Source organism: Hemitrygon akajei, chromosome 2, assembly GCF_048418815.1.
Source record: "Hemitrygon akajei chromosome 2, sHemAka1.3, whole genome shotgun sequence".
NCBI lineage: Eukaryota > Metazoa > Chordata > Chondrichthyes > Myliobatiformes > Dasyatidae > Hemitrygon > Hemitrygon akajei.
Genome location: NC_133125.1, coordinates 85,567,964 through 85,589,626, shown reverse-complemented (window position 1 = coordinate 85,589,626; position 21,663 = coordinate 85,567,964). Strand labels below are relative to the sequence as shown.

Below are 21,663 nucleotides of genomic sequence, written 5' to 3'. Positions count from 1 at the left end.
CACAGAACTGCCACTCTCTGGATGTTTTTTATTTGTTTTTCACCCCATTCTCTGTAAACTATAGAGACTGTGGTGAATGAAAACACCAGAAAACCAGCAGTTTCTGAGATACTCAAACCACCCAGTCTGGCACCAACAATCATTCCACAGTCAACATCACTTAGATCACATTTTTTTCCCTATTCTGATGTTTGGTTTGAACAACAACTGAACCACTTGACCACAACTGCATGCTTTTATGTGTTGAGTTGCTATCACATGATTGGATAATTAGATATTTGCATTCATAAGCTGGTGTACAGGTGTCCCCCGCTTTACGAATGTTCACTTTATGCCACTTTGATTTTACAAAAGACCTACATTAGTAACCTGTTTTCGCATTACAAAGAGGATTTTCACTTTTACAAAAATTTTTCCCATATAAATTAATGGTTCTTCGCTTTACGCCATTTCGGCTTAAGAAAGGTTTCAAAGGAACGCTCTACCTTTGTAAAGGGGGGGACACCTGTATCTAATTAAGTGGCTGCTGAATATACAATGCATTGAAAATAAGATTGCTGAAGTATAACCTTTGTGGAAAAAAAAAGACACAATAAAAGGCAAGATCACAGTTGTGCAAGAAGTGGTCCATAGTGTTCCATTGCTGATGTAGGGTTTGGATTGTGCAGATCAGTTTGTTGGCCACAAAGAACTACAATAAGTGAACAAGAATGCGGAAGGGCAGTGGAAACAGATGAAGAGAAAGTCTCCGTTCTTGCCATGTGGTGGCATAGAGGTGGCCATTTTGTGAGACCGTCCTTGCAGGCACCATTTTCTGCTAAATTGCTCACCCTCTTTCAGATCCAAAGACATATTATTCCTCACTGTGTAGTAAGTTGGCCCTACACTTTCTTATCTGCTTTAACCACTTTGTATGATTTCCAGTGTTATTTTTCATTCAATGTATTGATTTCTGTATCACATTCAAAGCCTGTTTTAAATCACTGCACTCTTTCTTCAACCCTCCCACTTCATTCTCAGCTACTTGGGCTTCTTCTTGTTGTTTACTCTTTTCTTTATCCAGTTGTTCATTCTTCAGCTGAAACTGTTTCAGATGTATCAAATCCACACTTCTCTGCCCTTTTCATTAAAGTGTACCACCCCATCATGAAGCCTTATGAAATCCTCAATCTGCTATCAGATTTTGTAATCATTTAAATTTACTACCAACAGTTTCCCCCTTTGCTGTCAGGGTGACTGGCAAACCCTTCATATTGTGGCCACTTCCACAATACAGTTCTTCTGCAGGAATCTCTCCCAATCAAAACAGTCAACGTCCTCCAGCCTTGCAGAATTCCCTGAATTCTTCATCCTGTGTCAGTAATAATTAACTACCCAGCCCCAGATCTCTCTGTGCTTCTCCTATGTGGTCTGTCTTGGGTCTCCCACTGACACAACAGAGAGATTTATCCTCAGATCCCCAACAGGAATGCCAATTCTGTTACAAGGATTACCCCTCAATAATAATGACCAGTTAGGCACAGAGTTTACTGAAGTACTGTATATTTATTGTCCCAAAACACTGGGCCCAGCCAACCAAATCACAGAATGTTCCTTCTGCAAACCTACTATTTTGCATAATAAATGTGAATTGTCAAACGATCTAACTGTGTACCCTCCATGAACAGTCAAAGACTAGAAAAGGTAATACCCACAACACCCAGCAAAAAGCCTACACTGGCCAGGCATTCCTCATGGTCTCAACCCAAACTCCACTTGTCCAATATGGGGTTATTCAAATCTGCAATGGGTGATCTTCTGAGTTGTTGCTGCTTATGCTCCCAAGATTCTCCATTCCTATTCTTTTTGTTATTTGAACAATCTATGATGTTTCAATATCGTTGGCTTGAGGTCATCGATAGCTTTTGAATGAATATAGCCCAGGGGTAGAACAGTATGGTTTTATAGTTCACCCTTCAGCTTTGAGCCTTATTTGATTTCTTCTGTTCTGTCCAATTCAGATGATTTAAACCAGTTTAACTAGGTCTCCCAAACACTGGGCCCAGCCAACCAAATCAAGCTGTTCCTTCTGCACCACTGCCATTTTACATAATGAACAGTTTCTTATCTGAGAATGGTCTCGGGTTTGGCAGATCATTAGTAAAAACTCCTTGTGTTCCTGTTTAACTGCTGAGATTAAGTTATCCCAGAGCAAGAATCAATTCACGCCAGCTCTCAAAATGGCGTCTGCAAGGCCAGTCTCACAAAATAACCACCTCCATTCCTGCCACCACATGGCAACAACGAAGACTTTTATCTGTTTCCATTGATCCACCTTATCCATTCACTGATTTGTAGAGTGCAGTTATTTCTGGCTAACAAGTCAAGAACTTGATGGTTATAGCAAAGAAAGAAGGTGTTACTGACAACACACACAAAATGCTGGTGGAACGCAGCAGGCCAGGCAGCATCTATAGGGAGAAGCACTGTCGATGTTTCGGGCCGAGACCCTTTGTCAGGTGTTACTAAACCTAGTGATGTGTACTTCAAGCATCTGTATCTTCTGCCCAATAATAGTAGCTAGAAGAGGACATGAATCTGGTGGGGATCTTTGAAAGAAGGTGGCACCTTCTTGAGGCAGCACATTCCGCAGATGCTGTCAGTGGTGGGAAAGGTTATGCCCATGATGGATTGGTATAAGATGAAACTCTCTTCAGCCTCTTGTGTTCCAGTCGATTGGAATTTTTGTACCAGGCTGTGAAGAAACCATGAACACAAGAAGGATCTCGGCCCAAAACATTAACTGTTAATTCTTCTCCTTAGATATTGCCTGATCTGTTGAGTCCCTCCTGTATCCAGCAAGTCCACAGTGCACCATCATTAATGTGTTTAAGTAAAAATTGTTTTATTTTGTTCCATTCTTCTGTGGTGAGAAGGTTATTAGTGCATAACGTGGAAAACAACTGCTTGCAATTCTGTAGTGTTCTTGATTCTGTAAATAAAACTTTTAGGCTATTTCACAGAGGTTTCTTCAGAGTGGAATTGGCATTTTGTCAAGGACGGATGTTGAACTGATGGTGCTTAACCTGTGTCTACCCCTCGTGGGCAACCATTGGCATTGTCCATCTGGAGGCTCCCAGCGTCCTGCAGTCTCACTATTCCATCTTCCACAATAAAATGGGAATATTAGAATTCAATATAATTTCTCAATCCAGTTTAAGTTGTGTCAGTTTACTAAAACAATTATATTAATTTTAAAAACACTTACCTGATGTTAAAATGGTGAATGATCCTACTTCAATTAAGTGGGGCCTCCTGGATGGGCAGGCTATGGATGGTGCAAAGCCAAGTGGCCAGGTATGAACTGCATCTGGCTCCTCAGCTCAGTACTGTTGGGCTCAGTATGAGTCCTGTGGAGATGGGAGCAAAGAGGGGCATGACTCATCAAATAAATGGAGCCTCACTTGATGGGCCAGCTGCGGTTGGTACAAAGCTAAAGGGCCAGTTATGAAGTGCATCTGGCTCCTCAATTTAGTACTACCCAAAACTACTGCTGGACACGGTATAAGTCTGTGGTGGGGGGGAGCGCTAAGGAAGGCCAGATTTATCATGTGTGACTTGACCACATGTGCAGAATACACTGACAAGCATCCCACTACCATCCAGTGATTCTCTGCAGAACTGCCAACCAGTAGAAAGCATAATTAAGAAACTCAAGAAATAGAGATGTAGAGAGGGGGGCAATTTCTAAAACCTTAAATGAGAGAGGGACACTTGCGAAGGAAACCACATCATAGGAAAGATGGGCCTGCACTGGAGAGGATGCAGAGAAGATTTTCCAGGATGAAGCATTTTAATGTGAGGAGATTCTGGCTGTTCTGGTGTGTGTTTTCCAGGGTGCAGAGAAGGCTGAGGAGGACCAGATAGAGATAGTAAAAACAAATATGTGTAGAGCATAGAAAGAGTAGATAGGGAGAACTTCTTCCCCATAAAAGCAGTGTCTAAATCCCCAGGGAACACAGGTTTAGAGGTTTGGAGGGGATCACAGGAAGTGTCTTTTCAGCTGAAAGGTGTTTACTATGTGGAACACAATAGCATGACAATTTGGTGGATGTCTATACTGTGCAGCCACAATGGTCAAGTGCACCTGAATTGCCAACGCATGGCAGACTGCAGACCAAGTGCTGGCAAATCGGAAACTGTAGTTGGCCTCTGCATGGTCAGTCTAGACATGGTGGGCCGAAGGGCCTGTTTCTTTGCTGCATGGTTCTACTGAAATCCACAACTTAAGGCCTACAGAGTAGAAATATTGGCAGCAGTTCAGAGTGAGAAGGAAATGGAGGCTTGAGAGGTGGCCACAGTCAGTAGGATTGTAGGATTGATGTTAAAGTTATAATCTACTTGCCTGGACTAAATTTTAAACTGGAAGGCCAGGATAGAGTGGACCTGGAGAGGATATTTCCATTAGTGGGAGAGACTAGTATCCAAGAGCATGGCCTCAGAATAAAGGCACATTCTTTAGAATTAGAATGAGGAATTTCTGCAGCGAGAGGCTGGGGAATCTATGGGATTTACTGGCGAGGAGGACAGTGGAAGTGGAACAAAGGTAATTTAAAATTTGCTCCTTGTTTTTTTCAGATTCAGCAGCAAGAGGTATCCACAAAACAAAGGAAGCACTGTATACACAGCATGTTAAAGGTTATAAGAAATTACTTTATTAGAGTTATAGTATAAAAAGAATAAAATACAAAATAAATAAAAATGGTTAATAAAGTAGTAAAAGGAACAAAATAGTATTATCAATCAATCACTGAGCCACTGCTGGAGGGAAAAGCAAATGTGTGACAGCTTCTCCAGCCTCTCTCCCTCTCCCTCTCAATGCCTTTAACTCAGTCATGTTAGTTATTCATTTAATTAGAGATGGAGTGTGGAATTGGCCTTTCTGGCCCTTTGAGCTGCACTGCCCAGCAACCCATTACAGCCCCAATTTAACCCCAATTTATTAATTAACCTACCCAGCAGATTTTGTGACTGTGGGAGAAAACCCGAGGACCTGGAGAAAACCCACGCATTCCATGGAAGATGTACAGAGACTCTGTACAGAGGTATCCAGGATTGAACTCCAAACTCAGACTCCCTGAGTTGTATTAACATTGCACTACCTGAGGCTCTTAGTGCCAGCAGTGACACAGCCTAACAGAAGATTACCTCTTTGCATAAAGAAATTCCCCTTTTTATACATGCCAAGATCCTTTTTTACTCAAATACTTCCCCAGCCAAGCATGTTTTTAATGGTTCCCAACTCTAATGGCTGTAGACTGGTACACACACTGAGTTCTCAAAGCATGACTGTGGACTCGATCTCTTGTACTTTCTCAAAATGTTCCCAAATTCCAAACTAAACACCAATTTGTCTGACAAACTTTCACTTTGTGTTACACATTTTAGCATGTACCATGGAGGAATCACATTTAACTCTTCCCTTACAGGAAATCAAGTCATTGGGTGTATTTAAGGCAGAGATAATTAGGTTCTTGATTTGTAAGAGGGTTAACAGTTACAGGAGAAATACCAGCCTGTTCAGGAACAGTTATTAGCCTACAACCATCAGGCTCCTAAACCAGTGTGGATAATTTCACTCACCCCAACACTGAAATGATTCCACAACTTATTGATTCTCTTTCAGGGACTCTACAACTTATGTTCTCAATATTATTTATTCACTTTTATTTTATAATGTTCACAATTTGTCTTTTGCAAATTGCTTGCTTGTCAGTTTTTGTCTATGTATAGCTCTCATAAATAGAAACATAGAAAACCCTCAGCACAGTACCGGCCCTTCGGCCCACAAAGTTGTGCCAATCATGTACATACTTTAGAAATTACCTAGGACTACCCATAACCCTCTATTTTTCTAAGCTCCATGTACCTATCCAGGAGTCTCTTAAAAGACCCTACCGTATCCGCCTCCACCACCATCGCCAGTAGCCCATTCCACACACTCACCATAAAAAACTTACCCTTGACATCTCCTCTGTACCTACTTCCAACAACCTTAAAACTGTGCCCTCTCATGTTAGTCACAACAAATGCTATTGTATTTGTTTATTTACCTGTAAATATTTGCAAGGAAATGAATCTCAGGGTTGTATATGATGGAACTATATGTATTATAATAATAAATTTGCTTTGAACTTTGAACTTCGCATGGGGTTCAGAGAAAAAAATGTAACCATGATTCAATAGTGAAGCAGATTGAAGGGGCTTCTATACCTTATGGCTTATGGTCTTAAAGGAGAATGTGGAGAGATGAGCTGGACTGATCAAAATTGGGTGGTGATCCCAGATCAGGTGTAAGTCTAGATATAAAGAGTGGTCATGAAGAAATAAACAGAGAACCACAGACACAAAATAGAAATGAATAATTACATAGTTAGTTAAAGTCTAGAATGCTTGATCATGCATAAGGGAACGAGGCCATATGGAATACACTTAAGAAAATGAGAGCAGAATATGGAAACTGGGTTTGAAATGTGTTACTGTCCATTAAATAAGAACTAATGTGGGAAAATTAGGACGTAATGTTTCAAGAAATTATTAGACCATTAAGTTGACTAGTAGAGTTGATTATATATTAAACTTTTTGTAGATTGGAGATGCTTTATGTTTGTATTACAAAACTAAAATCGATAATTTTGAGTAAATGTAGGTTCTCAAAAGGCAGGCCATGTCTGAAGTCACTGAGATTATGACAAGCTTGATGGATGAGATGACAGGTGCTGTGTACCTTCTCTTGCAAAAAGATATTTCATACAGTCTCCCACAAGAATTATAAGGCCACAACAAAGCTTTCTGGGATGAAAGAACAAAAAAATAAATTGGATGATGAAGCAGTCTAATAATAGAAAACAAGATAAAAATAATTTCTTAATTGACACGCTGGTAAGCCAAATGCATTGTTTAAGAGGCAATGTGTCAAGGGCCAGATCTTTTTATGGCTCACTATCACTATCTAGTGGTGTTACTATGAATTACAGCTTTGCAGTGCTTAAAATGGTATCCACGGTGATGTTACCTGCACTGAAGCATTTACATTCTTCAAACCCTGCAGTGTGTAAACATCAAAGTTCAAAGGTTAAAGTAAAATGCATTAGCAACATACATATATGTCACCATATACTACTCTGAGATTCATTTTTGCAGGCATTCACGGTAGAACAAATAAATACAATAAAATTAATGAAAATGCACACAAAGACTGGCAAACAAGAAATGTGTAAAATAAGACAAACTGTGAAAGTAAAATAAATAAATAGGCAAATTAATCAATCAACAAATAAATAAATAATACTGAGAACATGAGTTGCAGGGTCCTTGAAAGTGAGTTTATAGATTGTAGAATCATTTCAGAGTTGGAACCATACTGGTTCAGGAACCTGATGGTTAAAGGGTGATAACTTTTCCTGAACCTGGTGGTGTGGGACCTAAGGCTCCTGTACCTCATCTCCAATGGCAGTACCAGAAGAGGTCAAGCCTGGATAAGGGGGTCCTTGGTGATGGATGCTGCTGCTCCTATTGGCTCCACTATTTCACATTTCCTGCAGCGTAAGTCGGCAGTAAACATGGAAGAGCACTGCAGTGCCCCATTGATTGCAATTCATATTCCTAGAGTCATGGAGTCATACAGCACAACAGCAGAGAAACAGGAACCTCAGTCCAGCTAGTCCATGACAGCCTGGTCTTCTGATTAATCCTATCTACCTGCCCCGGGCCATAGTGTTCCATACCTCTTTCATTCATACACCTATCCAAGTTTCTCTTAGATTGAACTTGCATCTGACATTGGAGTAACTTAGACAGAAAGCAGCATGGAACTGGGCAGCATTGAAACAGGCTCTTTGGCCCAACTCATTCATGCTGACATGATACCCAGTTTTGGCTCAGATCAATGTAAAGCCTTCCTGTCCATGGACCTATCCAGGTGTCTTTTAAATGCTCAGCTATCACAAATCTTCAGAATATTGTACTCCCATTTATTGCCTTGTGCACAAGTACAGCTATGCACAGGTGCAATGCAAAATTTACTTGCAGCAGCAAATTTGGCATGTGGTCATCAACTCTATAGAAAGCATTCTGTCTGGATGCATAACGGCATGGTATAGCAATTGCTCTGCAAGTGACTCCAAGAAACTGCAGAGAGCTGTGGACACAGCTCAGACATCACAGGAACCCGCCTCCCCTCCATGGATTCAGTTTACAGAACATAAGATACAGAACGTTCACAAGAAAAACTTAACATGAATTATACAAAATTATGCAAGAAATAAACATCACTAGAACAATAAAAACTCCGCAAACCGGTCATAGTGTTGCTATACTAAGGTTATGATTAGGGTTGTGCCAATTGGTTCAAGAAGCAAATGGTTGAAGGGAAGTAGCTATTCTTGAGCCTGGTGACATAGGATTTCCAGCTTTTTTACTTCCTACCTGATGACAGCTGTGAGAAGATCATGGCGTTTTGATATAGATGAGGCAGTATCTAATTGTAGAAACTACCCAATGGTGAGGAGGGATATGTCCATAATGTATTGTGTTGAATCACAACTCACTGCCGATTCATATGTTCCAATGCATTCCTATTGCTGTAGTAGACCATGATGTAACCAGTTAGGACACTTTCAAAAGGACATCTGTAGAAGTTTGTTAGAGTGATCAGTGACATGCTAGATCAGCTTAACCTTCTTAGAGATTAAAGACACTGGCATATCTTCCTTTTGATTACATCTATGTGTGTCATATCACTGATATGCACAGCAATCCTTTGTCGTATCAGAACATCAGGTCAGTCCAATTATTATTGATGACCAGAGAAGCTGAAAAACAGAAGCAAGAGGCAGCATTTAAGCCCCTCAATCCTGTAATGTCATTCACAGAGATTGTCTCTGACTGTGAAATTTTACCCCATCCTTCAGTAATATTGTTAACAGAAATGAATCTGTCCAATTTAAATTTAGCACCAGTTAAAATCAGAATCAGAATCAGTTTTAATAAAAATAGCATATGTCAAATGGCATTTGTCGTGAAATTTGTTGTTTTGCAGCAGCAGAATGTTGGAATATATAATAATAAAAGCTATAAATTCCTATAAGAAGTATAATAAAAAGAAAATTAAATTAAATACATCGTGCAAAAAGAGAGTGGGAAAAATACTGAGGAGGCATTCACGGGTTCATTGTTCATTCAGAAATCAGATGACAGAGGGCAAAAAGCTTTTCCTGAAGCATTGAGTGTGTGTCTTCAGGCTCCTAAACCTCCTCCTTGATGGTAGCAATGAGAAGAGAGTATGCCTGGGTGATGGTGGTCCTTACTGATGGATTTTACCTTTTTGAGGCATTGTCTTTTGAAGGTGTCCTGGATGTCAAACATTCTAGTGCCCAAGATGGAGCTGGCTGAATTTACAACTTTCGTTTTCTGGTCCTGTGCAGAGCTCCTCTCCATACTAAACAGTGATACAACCATTTAGAGTGCTCTCAACAGTATATCTGTAGAAATTTGCGAGTGTCTTTGCTGACATACCAATTTTCCTCAAACCTAATGAAATATAGCCACTGTCATGCCTTCTGCATCAGTATGTTAGTCTCAGGATAGATCCTTGGAGATGTTGACATCCAGGAACTTGAAAGGGCTTGCCCTTTGCATTGCTGATCCCTTGATGATGGATTGGTGTGTGTTCCTTCAACTACCCCTTCTTGAAGTCCACCATCAATTCTTACTGACATTGCATTCTTTCCAAATTTTCTTTATGATTGAATCAAAAGAGTAAAATTCACAGCTTGTATACATTTTGAAAGTAGCAGCACATCCAAGATCAATGTATAAAAGCACAGTGAATGGCTTTATTCTTCTTCTGCTCAGTAATAGAGTTTGGTAAATCTTGCACTGACTAGATCTAGTGTACAGTGAAGATCTTAGACTAGTATATAAACTATTGAATTTCTATCAAAATCAGGTTTATTATCTTTGACATATATCGTGAAATTTGCAGACTGTGTGCCTTCAGGCTCCTGTACCTCCTCCTTGGTGGTTGCAATGAGAAAAGGGCATTTCCTGAGTGATGGGAGTCCTTAATGATGAATGCCACCTTTTTGACATATCACCTTTTGAAAATGTCCTGGATGCAGGGGAAGCTAGTGTCAATCATGGAGCTGACACTTTTAGTTAAAATTCCAGATTTGTTTCTACTTTTTGCACATCAAGATGTTCAATATCTTCAGAAGTATTGTGTGAGAACCTAGTTTGAGATAGAGACAACAGGGCTTTAGATGATTATGTGGTTACTGAGAGTTGAAGGTGAGAGCTACCTGCAGTGAAATGTTCAGTAACAAATTGTTGGACTGTGGCGACTTGGAACAATAATAAGGAGCCAGAAGGATAAAATTAGTAAATTGATATATTATTGTTATATGTACCAAGGCACAATGAAAAACTATGTGTTGCATGGCAACCATGCAGGTTAATTCAATTACAGAATGGAGAATAAAGTGCTCAAGGTTACAGAGATTAGCAAACAAAGGCATAAAGAACCTACGAAAAGTATCCAGTCCAGATGGGGGTACTGGACAAGTACTAAAGTCCTGTGCTGATCAGCTGGCTAGAGTGTTCACTGAGATCTTCAGCAGTATGCTGTACACACCTGATTTTCAATTGCACTGGAGCCCAAGAAGAGAACGGTAACCTGCCTTAATGACCACCACCCAGTAGCACTTACATCCACAGTGATGAAGTGTTTTGAGAGGCTGGTGATGAAACATGTCAACTCCTGCATGAGAGGTGACTTAGTTCCACTCCAATCTGCCTACTGGAGCAATAAGTCCACAGCAGATGCCATCTCATTGGGTCTTCACTCAATCCTGGGACAGCTGGACTGCAAAGGTGCATACCTCAGGATGCTCCTTATCGATTACAGCTCAGCATTCAGTACCATCATCCTCTCAAAACTAATCAATAAGCTTCAAGACCTTGGCCTCAATACCTCGTGATGCAGTTGGATCTTGGATTTCCACACTTGCACACCCCAGTCATTTTGGATTGGCAACAACATCTCCTCCACGATCTCCGTCAGCGCAGTTACACCCCAGGCTGTGTGCTTAGCCCCTGCTCTACTCACTTTACGTGTATGACTGTGGCTAAGCACAGCTGGAATACCATATTCAAGTTTGCTGACAACATCACTGTCACAGGCCGAATCAAATGTGGTGGCGAATCAGCATATAGGAAGGAGACTGAAAATCTGACTGAGTGTTGTCATAACAGCAACCTCTTAGTCAATGTCATAAGACCAATGAACTGATGGTAGATTTCAGGAGAAGGAAAAATGAGGTTCATGAGCTAGTTCTCATCAGGATCAGAGGTGGAGAGCGCTAGCAATTTGAAGTTCCTAGGTGTTATTATTTCGGAAAACGTGCCCTGAGCCCAACATGCAAGTGTAATTATGAAAAAAATGGCAGCACCTCTACTTCCTTAGAAGTTTGAGAAGACTCTGAGAGGCAGAATTTATGAACATTCAGAGAGGTATAATATGATTAGGAATAGTCAGCATGGCTTTGTCAAGGGCAGGTTGTGCTTTACGAGCCTGATTGAATTTTTTGAGGATGTGACTAAACACATTGATGAATGAAGATTAGTAGATGTAGTGTATATGGATTTCAGCAAGGCATTTGATAAGGTACCCTAAGCAAGGCTTTTTCCAAAAGTATGGGATCCAAGGGGACATTGCTTTGTGGATTCAGAACTGGCTTGCCCACAGAAGGCAAAGAGTGGTTGTAGACGGGCCATATTCTGCATGGAGATAAGTGACCAGTGGTGTGCCTCAGTGATCTGTTCTGAGACCCTTACTCTTCGTGATTTTTATAAATGACGTGGATGAGGAAGTGGAGGGATGGATTAGTAAGTTTGCTGATGACACAAAGGTTGCAGGTGTTGTGGATAGTGTGGAGGGCTGTCAGAGGTTCCAATGGGACATTGATAGAATGCAAAACTGGGCTGAGAAGTGGCAGGTGGAGTTCAGCCCAGATAAGTGTGATGTGGTTCATTTTGGTAGGTCAAATATGATGGCAGAATATAGTATTAATGGTAAGACTCTTGGCAGTGTGGAGGATCAGAGGGATCCTGGGGTCCGAGTCCATAGGACACTCAAAGCAACTGCACAGGTTGACTCTGTGGTTAAGAAGGCGTATGGCGCATTGGCCTTCATTAATCGTGGAATTGAATTTAGGAGCCGAGAGGTAATTTTGCAGCTATATTGGACCCTGGTCAGATCCCACTTGGAGTACTGTGCTCAGTTCTGGCTGCCTCCCTACAGGAAGGATGTGGAAGCCATAGAAAGGGTGCATAGAATTACAAGGATGTTGCCTGGATTGGGGAGCATGCCTTATGAGAATATTTTGAGTGAACTCGGCCTTTTCTTCTTGGAGCAATGGAGGATGAGAGGTGACCTGATAGATGTGTGTAAGATGATGAGAGGTATTGATTGTGTGGATAGTCAGAGGCTTTTTCCCAGGGCTGAAATGTTTGCCACACGAGGACACAGGTTTAAGGTGCTGAGGAGTAGGTACAGAGGAGATGTCACGGGTAAGTTTTTTACTCAGAGAGTAGTGAGTGCGTGGAATGGGCTGCCGGCAACAGTGGTGGAGGTAGATACAATAGGGTCTTTTAAGAGACTTTTAGATAGGTACATGGAGCTTAGAAAAATAGAGGGCTATGGGGAAGTCTAGTAATTTCTAAGGCAGGGACATGTTTGTCACAATTTTGTGGGCTGAAGGGCCTGTATTGTGCTGTAGGTTTTCTATGTTTCTGTGTTTTCTAAGAATTAATCTGGCATCTAAAACTTTGACAAACTTCTAGAGATGTGTAGTGGAGAGTATATTGACTGCATCAGAGCCTGGTATGGAAACACTGAATAAACACTGTTGAATAAAATATCCTATAAAATGTAGTGAATATTGCCTGGTAAAGCCTTCCCAATCATTGAGTACATCTACATGAAACGATGTTGCAGGACATCAGTGAATCCTACCTCTTCTCACTGCTGCCATCAGCAAGAAGGTACAAGAGCCTCAGGACTCACACCACCAGGTTCAAGAACAGTTACTGTTCCTCAACCATTATGCTCTTGAACCAAAGGGGATAACTTCACTCAACTTCACTTGCTCCATCACTGAAACTTTCTGACAACCAATTGCTCACTTTCAAGGACTTCCCATCTCATGGTCTTGGTATTTATTGCTTATTTATATTGATTTATTATTATTATTCCTTATTTTTGTATTTCCAGTTTGTTGTCTTCTGCACTCTGGTTGAACACCAGTGTCTTTCACTGGTCTTTCACTTTCAGGTGGTCTTTCACTGATTCTGTTACGTTATTATTCTATAGATTTGCTGTGTATGCGCACAGGCAGATGATCTCAGTGTTGTATATGCACAGTACTTTCCTAATTAATTTACTTTGAACTTTAATTTTTGCGTCTCAGGCCATTCACAGAGATCATTTCATCACATCAGTACTTTGAGGTAATACAAGGGAATATTGGTAACAGAATGCAGAATATAGAGTTGCAGTGACAGAGAAAGAGCAGAGCAGGATGACAGTTGGGTACAAGGCTATAACGAAGTTGCTGGCATGGTCAGAGCATTGGCTGATTGGTAGGAGGCAGTGACAACTGGTGTTCTGCAGGGGTTGATGTTGGGACCGCTTCTTTTTATGCTGTATATCAATGATTTAGATGATGGAATAGATGGCTTTGTTGTTAAGTTTGCAGATGATTAGTGGAGGGGAAGGAAGTGTTGAGGAAGCAGGTCAGCTATGGAGGACTTAGACAGATTAGGACAATGAGCAAGAAAGTGGCAAATGAAATACAATGTTGGAAAATGCATGGTCTTTCACTTTTGTAGTAGACATAAATGTGCAGACTATTTTCTAAGCAGGGAGAAAATCCAAAAATCTGAGATGCAAAGGGACTTGGGAGTCCTTATGCAGAACACCCTAAAGGTTAACTTGCACATTGAGTCAGTGGTGAGGAAGGCAAATGCAATGTTAGCATTCATTTCAAGATGTCTAGAATACAAGAACAGGGATGTGATGCTGAGGCTTTATAAAGCACTGGTGAGGCCTCACCTTGAGTATTGTGAACAGTTTTGGGCTCCTCATCTAAGAAAAGGTGTGCTGGCATTGGAGGGAGATCAGAGAAGGTTCACAAGGATGATCCCAGGAATGGCAGCGCTATCATATGAGGAACGTTTGATGTCTCTAGCCCTGTATTCCCTAGAATTTAGAAGGATGAGGAGGGATCTCATTGAAACCTTTCAAATGTAGAAAGGCCAAGACAGAGTAGATGTGGAAAGAATGTTTCCCCTGGTGGAGGAGTAAAGGTCAAGAGGGCACAACCTCAAGAATGAGGGGTATCCATTTAAAACAGAAATGTGGAGAAATTTCTTTAGACAGAAGGTGGTGAATTTGTGGAATTTGTTACCACAGGCAGCTGTGGAGATAGGTTGTTGAGTGCTTTTAAGGCAGAGATTGATAAGTTCTTGATTGGGCCTGGCATCAAAGGTAATGTTGAGAATGCCAGGGAGTGGGGCTGAGGAGGGGTAAAAAGGATCAGCCATGATTGAATGGTGGAGCAGACTCGACGGATCAAGTGGCCTAATTCTGCTCGTATGTCTCATGGTATTATGGTCTTATGGATGTAGATTATGACGTCAAGAGTCCATCTTATTATACAAGAGGTTTGTTTAATAGTCATATAGTAGTAATAATGATGGATACCACAATAGCAGAGCATCTAGTATCTCACTATTACAGCTTGGGGCATCGGAGTTCAATTCAACTGTCATCTGTAAGGAGTCTGTACATTATTCACGTGGAATATGTGGGGTTTCTGCAGGTGCTCTGGTTTCCTCTCAAAGATGGTTAGGAGGTTAATTGGTCATTGTAAATTGTCTTGTGATTAGGCTAGTGTTAAATCGGGGGGGCCTGTTTCTCAATAGTCAGATGGAAGCTGTCCTTGGGAAGAGTGATGCATGCTTTTAGGCTTTCGTAGGCATGAAGGAACGAGTGAGAAAAGCGAAGGTCTGGGATTTGAGGAACCTTCTGCTGCTTTTCCAAAGCAAAAGGAAATGCTATTATGTTATAGTTCCGTTGCTGTTCTACCTTCCTGTACAGCTCTGGGAGAGTAATAGAAGGCCAGGCTGGAACAAATGGCTAGACTGTAATAAAGGGCAACAACTGTAACATCAGCTTGAAGTGTCATTAGTATATATACAGTATGTCACTGTATACTACCCTAAGATTTATTTTCTTGCAGGCATTCACTGTAGAACAAAGGAATAGAATGGAATCATTGAAAAATTACACACAAAGAATGACCAACAACTAATGTGCAAAAGAAGGCAAACTGTGCAAATACAAATAAAAGTAAATAGTTAATACTGAGAACATGAGTCCTTGGAAGTGAGAGCATAGATTGTGAAATCAGTTTAGAGTTGGCGTGAGTGAAGTTATCCACGTTGGTTCAGGAACCCGATGGTTGAAGAGTAATAATTGTTCCTGAACCTGGTAGTGTGGAAACTCAGGCTCCTGTACATCCTTCCTGATGGCAGCCGTGAAAAAAGAGCATAACCTAGATGTCAAGTGTTCTTGGTGATGGATGCTGCTTTCTTGTGGTAGCGCTCCTGCTAGATGTGCTCAATGCATCATACACAAAAAGGTGGAGGAGCTCAGTCTTTATGGAATGATCAAACAGTAGACATCTGGAGCCAAGACTTTTCTTCAGTACTGGAAGGGAAGGAGGATGATGCCAGAATAAAAAGGTGGAGTGAGGGGAAGAAGAATAGCTGGAAAGTGATGGATGAAGCCAGGTGGGTGGGAAAGGTAAAAGGTGGAGATGAAGGAATCTGATAGGAGAGGAGAGTGGACCATAGGAGAAGGGGCACCAGAGGCAGGTGATAGGCAGATGAGAAGAGCTGAGAGGCCAGAGTGGGGAAGAAAAAAGGAGGGGAGTGGGAGGGAAAAAGTCCTTTACCAATATTCATGCCATCAGTTTGGAGGCTACCCAGATAGAATTTAAGGTGTTGCTCCTCCACGGGCTTTTCCTGTAATGGACTGGCTGTATTCACCAGTTTTTATATGCTTTTCTGTCCTTGAGCATTGGTGTTTCCATACCAAACTGCAACAGAAACAGAGAACAGTAAAGTTCTAGATCTGCATTAATAGAAAAGTTGTGTGAACTGTCACAGAAACTTCAAACAGGAACAATGGCATACAACCATGACTCTAAGCTTGAAGTATAACACCGGCTGGAACTTTTATCAAGACCAGAACTGAAACAGGGAATTAGAACTATACAAAAAGGCTGGAGACATCAGGAAAGGCTGGAAACATTCCAGGAAGCTGGAAGTATAACAACAGGCTTGGCAAAAAGAGCAGAACTACAATTGCATGAATGGCCACTTGTCGAACAGAGATTGAAGGCTGCATTGGGAGCTGGAACTAGGCTAGAGTGATAGCAAGGACTGGGACAAAATGGAGAAAGTATATTTGCCCTAGATAATAAAAATTGTATTCACAGGAGCTGATAAACCCAGGGGAAAATTGTACAAAAATTGCTTATATTCAAATGTACCGACTGGGAGCTCAGTTCAGTACTGTCAAAGGAGAATTCATTTGGAAGGTTTTGTGAGAGTACTCAGTCTTACAGACTGAAGTGAGAATTGGGACAAAGAATCAACAAGACAGATGACAACTGAACAATTTTCCTCAGCCCCAGTGCACCATATGGTGTGGCCCATAATGACAGAACAGTAATGATCAGTGAGATTAATGATGTGACGGGACTATGTAAGAAATCGTATACCCTTCAACAAAGCTTTCTGGGATTGTAAATAAAATCGTATAAAGCTTCAATGCAAGAGAGTGTCAGCACTGTGGAGCACAACTTAAGTGTCTACAGTTTCTCATATCTCTCAGCCTGCTTGTTTCTGTGCATAGTTTGGATTGACTAAGCTGGCGAGATATTGGGGTGCTTTGCAACAGCTAACAAAATTACTAACTATTCTACCTTTATATGCTTTTTCTGGACTACAATTACTACAGTCTGCAGCTTGTAACTTCCCTTTGAGAGTTGTGCTTTTGAACCATCTAAGACCTGGTGTTTGTGCAGTATCCTAAAACTTTCGGCAAACTGGATTCTCGAGAATGCAGGTTCGGCCGTGGTGGCCATTGCTGGAGTGGACTTCAGGCTAGTTTGACACTTCGGGTTGGATTGAAATGGTGGTGCACGGGCCCGAGAGTGGAAAATGAACCAACTGATTAATTTGCTGAGCCTGATTAAAAAGATTGAGACTGAGTGCAAAGGACAAACTGGTGTTCAGCTCACTATTCTGTGAGGCTTTACTCATCTCAGCACTGAACTGATTCCACTGGGTGCAGCACTGTACTGGCTCCTGGGACTCTGCATTATCTGTTTACTTTTGTTATTGTTTACACAATTTGTTCTTTTTCCACATCTTGTGTGGGGCTTTTCATGGATTCTATTGTCTTTCTTTGTTTGTGGCTCCCTGCAAGGAGACAAATCTCGAGATTGTATATGGTATACTGTACATACTTTGCTAATAAATGTACTTTGAACTTTGAACTTTGTCTTTTGTCTGGTGGCAATTGTTGATATGCCTTAACTGGAGCAGGGAACAAGTAAATCAGCGGTGGGTTAACCTTGTGCTATTGGGCTAATCAGAACACTGAAAATTCATTGCAGAGAGAGCTTTGAGACTATTAACACAAGATATTCTCCAAAACCTGGATATCTTAAGTAACACACACAAAATAAACAGTTGATGTTTTGGGCTGATACCCTTCACCTGGATTGAAAAGGTAGCGGGCAGGGGTCAGAACCAATCCTAATGAATGATCTTGGCTTGAAACATCAACTGTTCCTTCCTCTCCATAGATGCTGCCTGACCTAATGAGTTCCTGCAGCATTCTGTTTGTGTTCCTTATGGTTATTAATCCGAACCTTGAATGCATTAGAACTTGGTATAAAAATATTATGACAGGTGTAGGTAGGGTTAATGTATGTGGGCTTCCCCTGCCTCATGTTGGTGAGCCTAGAATTAGAGGTCATGGGTTAAGGGTAAAAGGCGAAATATTTAAGGGGAATCTTCCTTCACTCAGAACGTGGTGAGAGTGTGGAATGAACTGTCAGAAGTGTGAGATATGGGCTCAAGCGTAACATTTAAGAGAAGTTTGGATGGGTGTATGGATGGGAGGGATATATAGGTCTATGGTTCAGGTGTATATAGAAGGGACTAGACAGAAGTTTAGGCCTGCACTAGATGGGCTGAAGGGCTTGCTTCTGAGCTGTAATGCACTTTGACTCTATTGCACATCCTAAACGTATCCCCATCACTGGTGTTATCTACAAGAAGCACTGCCTTAAGAAGGCAACATCTATCATCAAAGAGACCCATTTCCTGGCCCATGCCACCTACCATTTGGCGGGAGATACAGAAGCTGAGGTCACAGACAACCAGGTTCAAAACAGCTGCTTCAGTTCATCCATTCAGTTCTTGAATTAAAGTGCACAGTACCTCAGTACAGTAACACTACGACAACTTTGCGATACATTACACTTCAAATTTTGTTTGTTTTAATTGGGTTCTTTCTTTTAAAATATTGTGCATAATTTATGTTAATTATTTTTTTGTGTGAATACTGTTTGTCTGATACTTGGTGCCTGTTGTACTGCTGTACCTAAATGTTTTTATTGCACTTGTGCATATGACAATAAACCTGACTTTACATTTGAATTTGAATTGACAAGAGCAAAGATGGGGCTCTTCAAATAAAAAATCTCCAATGTTGTAGAGAACAGGAACTGCCCTTGCTAATGTGTTCTGAACTTGCCAATGCGTAGCAGTGCAGAAATGCAGAGCGAACACAAGGTCAGAATGCAGTGGATTTGGTCTCCCACTGTGCTATTGGACTTAATAGTGGTGGACTCCGGACATACAGGTAGTGTAGCAGTTGGCGTAATAGCTTGCAACGACAATCACCGGGATTCAATTCCCACTGCTATCTGTAAGGAGACTGCATGTATCTCCCTGTGACCATGAGGGTTTCCTCCAGGTGCTCTGGTTTCTTCTGACATTCCAAAGGCGTACAGGTTGGGGCTAGTAAGATGTGGGCTTGCCATATTGGCGCCGGAAGCATGCCGACACCTGCGAGCTGCCCCAGCACATCCTTGGACTGTGTTGTCATTGACGCAAATGCCACATTTCACGGTATGTTTCAATGAACATGTCACACGAAAAAAGCTAGTCTAATCCTTACCTTTAATCTTAGAGAGCTGAGAGAGTTGGGAATGCTTTCATACCTGGTCCCTCAAATTCATATGAGCCAAAGACAGCCCAGCCAAAATAATCAATTTATTTGAAAAGGGAAGTCATGCTCTCCATAAAAGTAAATAATTTGTTTTCTTTGACATTATTTTAATTGCTCTGTATATTTTAATTAATTTAAGTAAGTTAATTGTGAGGTGGCTTTAGAGATAATGGATGCTCTAATTATTATCTTCCCATTTACTGTAGACTTTGGGCTTGTTCCCATGTATTGTAGTGCAGCAAATGTGACTTCACTAATTTCATATAAGAGGGAAAGAAACAAGGAACTATCAACCTGCTAATAAAGCATAACTAGTAGCAAAAATGCTGTAATTTGTAATGAAGGGTGTAATAACAGTGCACCCTGATAAAAACTATTGGGTCTGAGCAGAAATATAGGTGACGGGGTGGAGATACATCTCGTCTAAAGGAGATGTAAGGTGCTCATTCCCTCCGTTAGCTTGCAGGTCACCCTGGGCAAGGTGTAGAACTCACTTTCCTATACCTCCCCCCCCCCCCCCCCCGATGAGGGCCACATGAAGCCATAGGAGCAGGTGGTGGGTGGTCGTATGAGTAGCTGATGCACAGTACAACCCAGGATATGCAACCACTGACTCCAGGCAGACAATCTCTGAAGAGTATTGGTAATGGCAGGGGTCACCCATCTTGTAAAGACTCTGCACAGAAGAGGGAAATGGCAAAACACTTCTGTAGACAAATTTACCAAGATCAGTCATGGTCATGGAAAGATTGTGACTGCCCATGTCATACAACATGGCACATAACAAATGAACAAGTAGAAACAATGGGGCTTAATAAATGGAAAATCAAGCTTAGCTAATCAGGCTTTGGAGGTCTGAGTAGTGGAATGGATATGGGAGAGCCCTAGGATTTCTGAAAAGCTTTTTACAGGGTACATCACAGACAAATGGGTAACAAAGATAGACCATAGAACTGGGTGCAATATCGATAGCTGGCCTTTCAACAGAAAGCAGAGACCTAGAATAAACATACTTGTGGTCGGAGAAATGCTTTGTCGAGCTCCTTCAATCTGTCCACAACAATCAGGATTTCCCAGTAGTTAATCATTGTAATCCGATCTCCATTCCCATTCGGATGTGGCAGTCCAGGGATCCATCTACTGCCGCAATGTGGCCATTCTCAAATTGGAGGAGCAACATCTAATCGTTTGTCTGGGTAGCCTCCAATCTGATAGGTTAAGTGTCAGTATCTCTAACTTCCTGTAATTCTCTCTCCTTCCCCCATCCCTCGTATTCCATTTCCCGCTCTGGCTCCCCTCTTCTCCTCACCTTCCCACCCCCCAGGTGCCCTTCCTGCTTCCCATGGTCTATGCTCCTTTACTGTCAGGTTCCTTCTTCTTCAGACCTTTACCTTTTCCACCTGTCACCTCCCAGTTTTCCACTTCATTCCCCCTCCCCACTCTCATGCCTTCCACTCACCTGACTTCACCTTCTAACGTGCACACCTTCTCTTCCCCCTTTCTTCCCAGACCTGATGCAGGGTTTCAGCGCAAAACATCAACTGTTTACTCCTTTCCATAGGTCATGTCTGACCTGCTGAGTTCCTCCAGCATTTTGTATATGTTACTCTGCGAATAAATGGCTCATTCTTGATGGCCAAGCTGCAGCAGATGAGACACCATTGGGATTGGTGTTCCAGCACCAACTTTTCCCAGAGGGGTGAAATCTCGTTTTACCAAGCTTCCTGGTGGGATGGGGATTGTGAGTATTGAGGAGGATGTAAAGAAGTAGATGTGGACAATCTGAGTGAATGAGTAGGATGGAATATAATGGGGAAATTTGTGAGATTATTGTCCCCTAAGTTTGTCATAGGTGGGGGAGGGGTGTAGTGGGGATGAATTAAATGCTCCCAATGGTGTGTGTCTCAAAAGCCTCTGACAACCAAGTCCAACTCTTGGCCTTCATGTGTGGCTTAGCTACTAAACTCAGTGGAACTGTTTGCACTGTCAGGAGAAGGGGTAAAGGTGAGTTACTGGCACCTTAAAACCAGTTGCTACAGCAGATGGGACTCATCAGTCATGGTTAGCACCTCATTAAGGAGAAGGACAAATTCAGCATTTTCATTCAGGCTGAAAGATGATCCCTGAATATATTCCAGTCCACCGATTCAAAGCAGTCCTGCAGTTCGTCTAGGAGAAGGAGAACTCTGATCTCAAATTTGCAGCTATACCCACTCACGGCGAAGGCTTCAGGAGTAAAGTCTGGAAAG

General features: G+C 41.6%; 1 protein-coding gene across 3 annotated transcripts in view; it reads left to right on the top strand.

Moving 5' to 3' along the window:
* The window catches only part of LOC140714318 (contactin-associated protein-like 5), a 1,338,796-nt gene that overhangs the window by 1,153,408 nt on the left and 163,725 nt on the right, over positions 1-21,663 (top strand). The window contains exon 20 of one of the 3 annotated variants that reach the window (XM_073025488.1): positions 17,129-17,212. The exons of the other annotated variants lie outside the window; for them this stretch is intronic. Coding sequence (XP_072881589.1) covers positions 17,129-17,142 — 14 coding nt within the window. The 3' untranslated portion in view covers positions 17,143-17,212. Of the gene's footprint in view, positions 1-17,128; positions 17,213-21,663 lie in introns of those variants that run through there. 3 annotated transcript variants of the gene reach the window in all.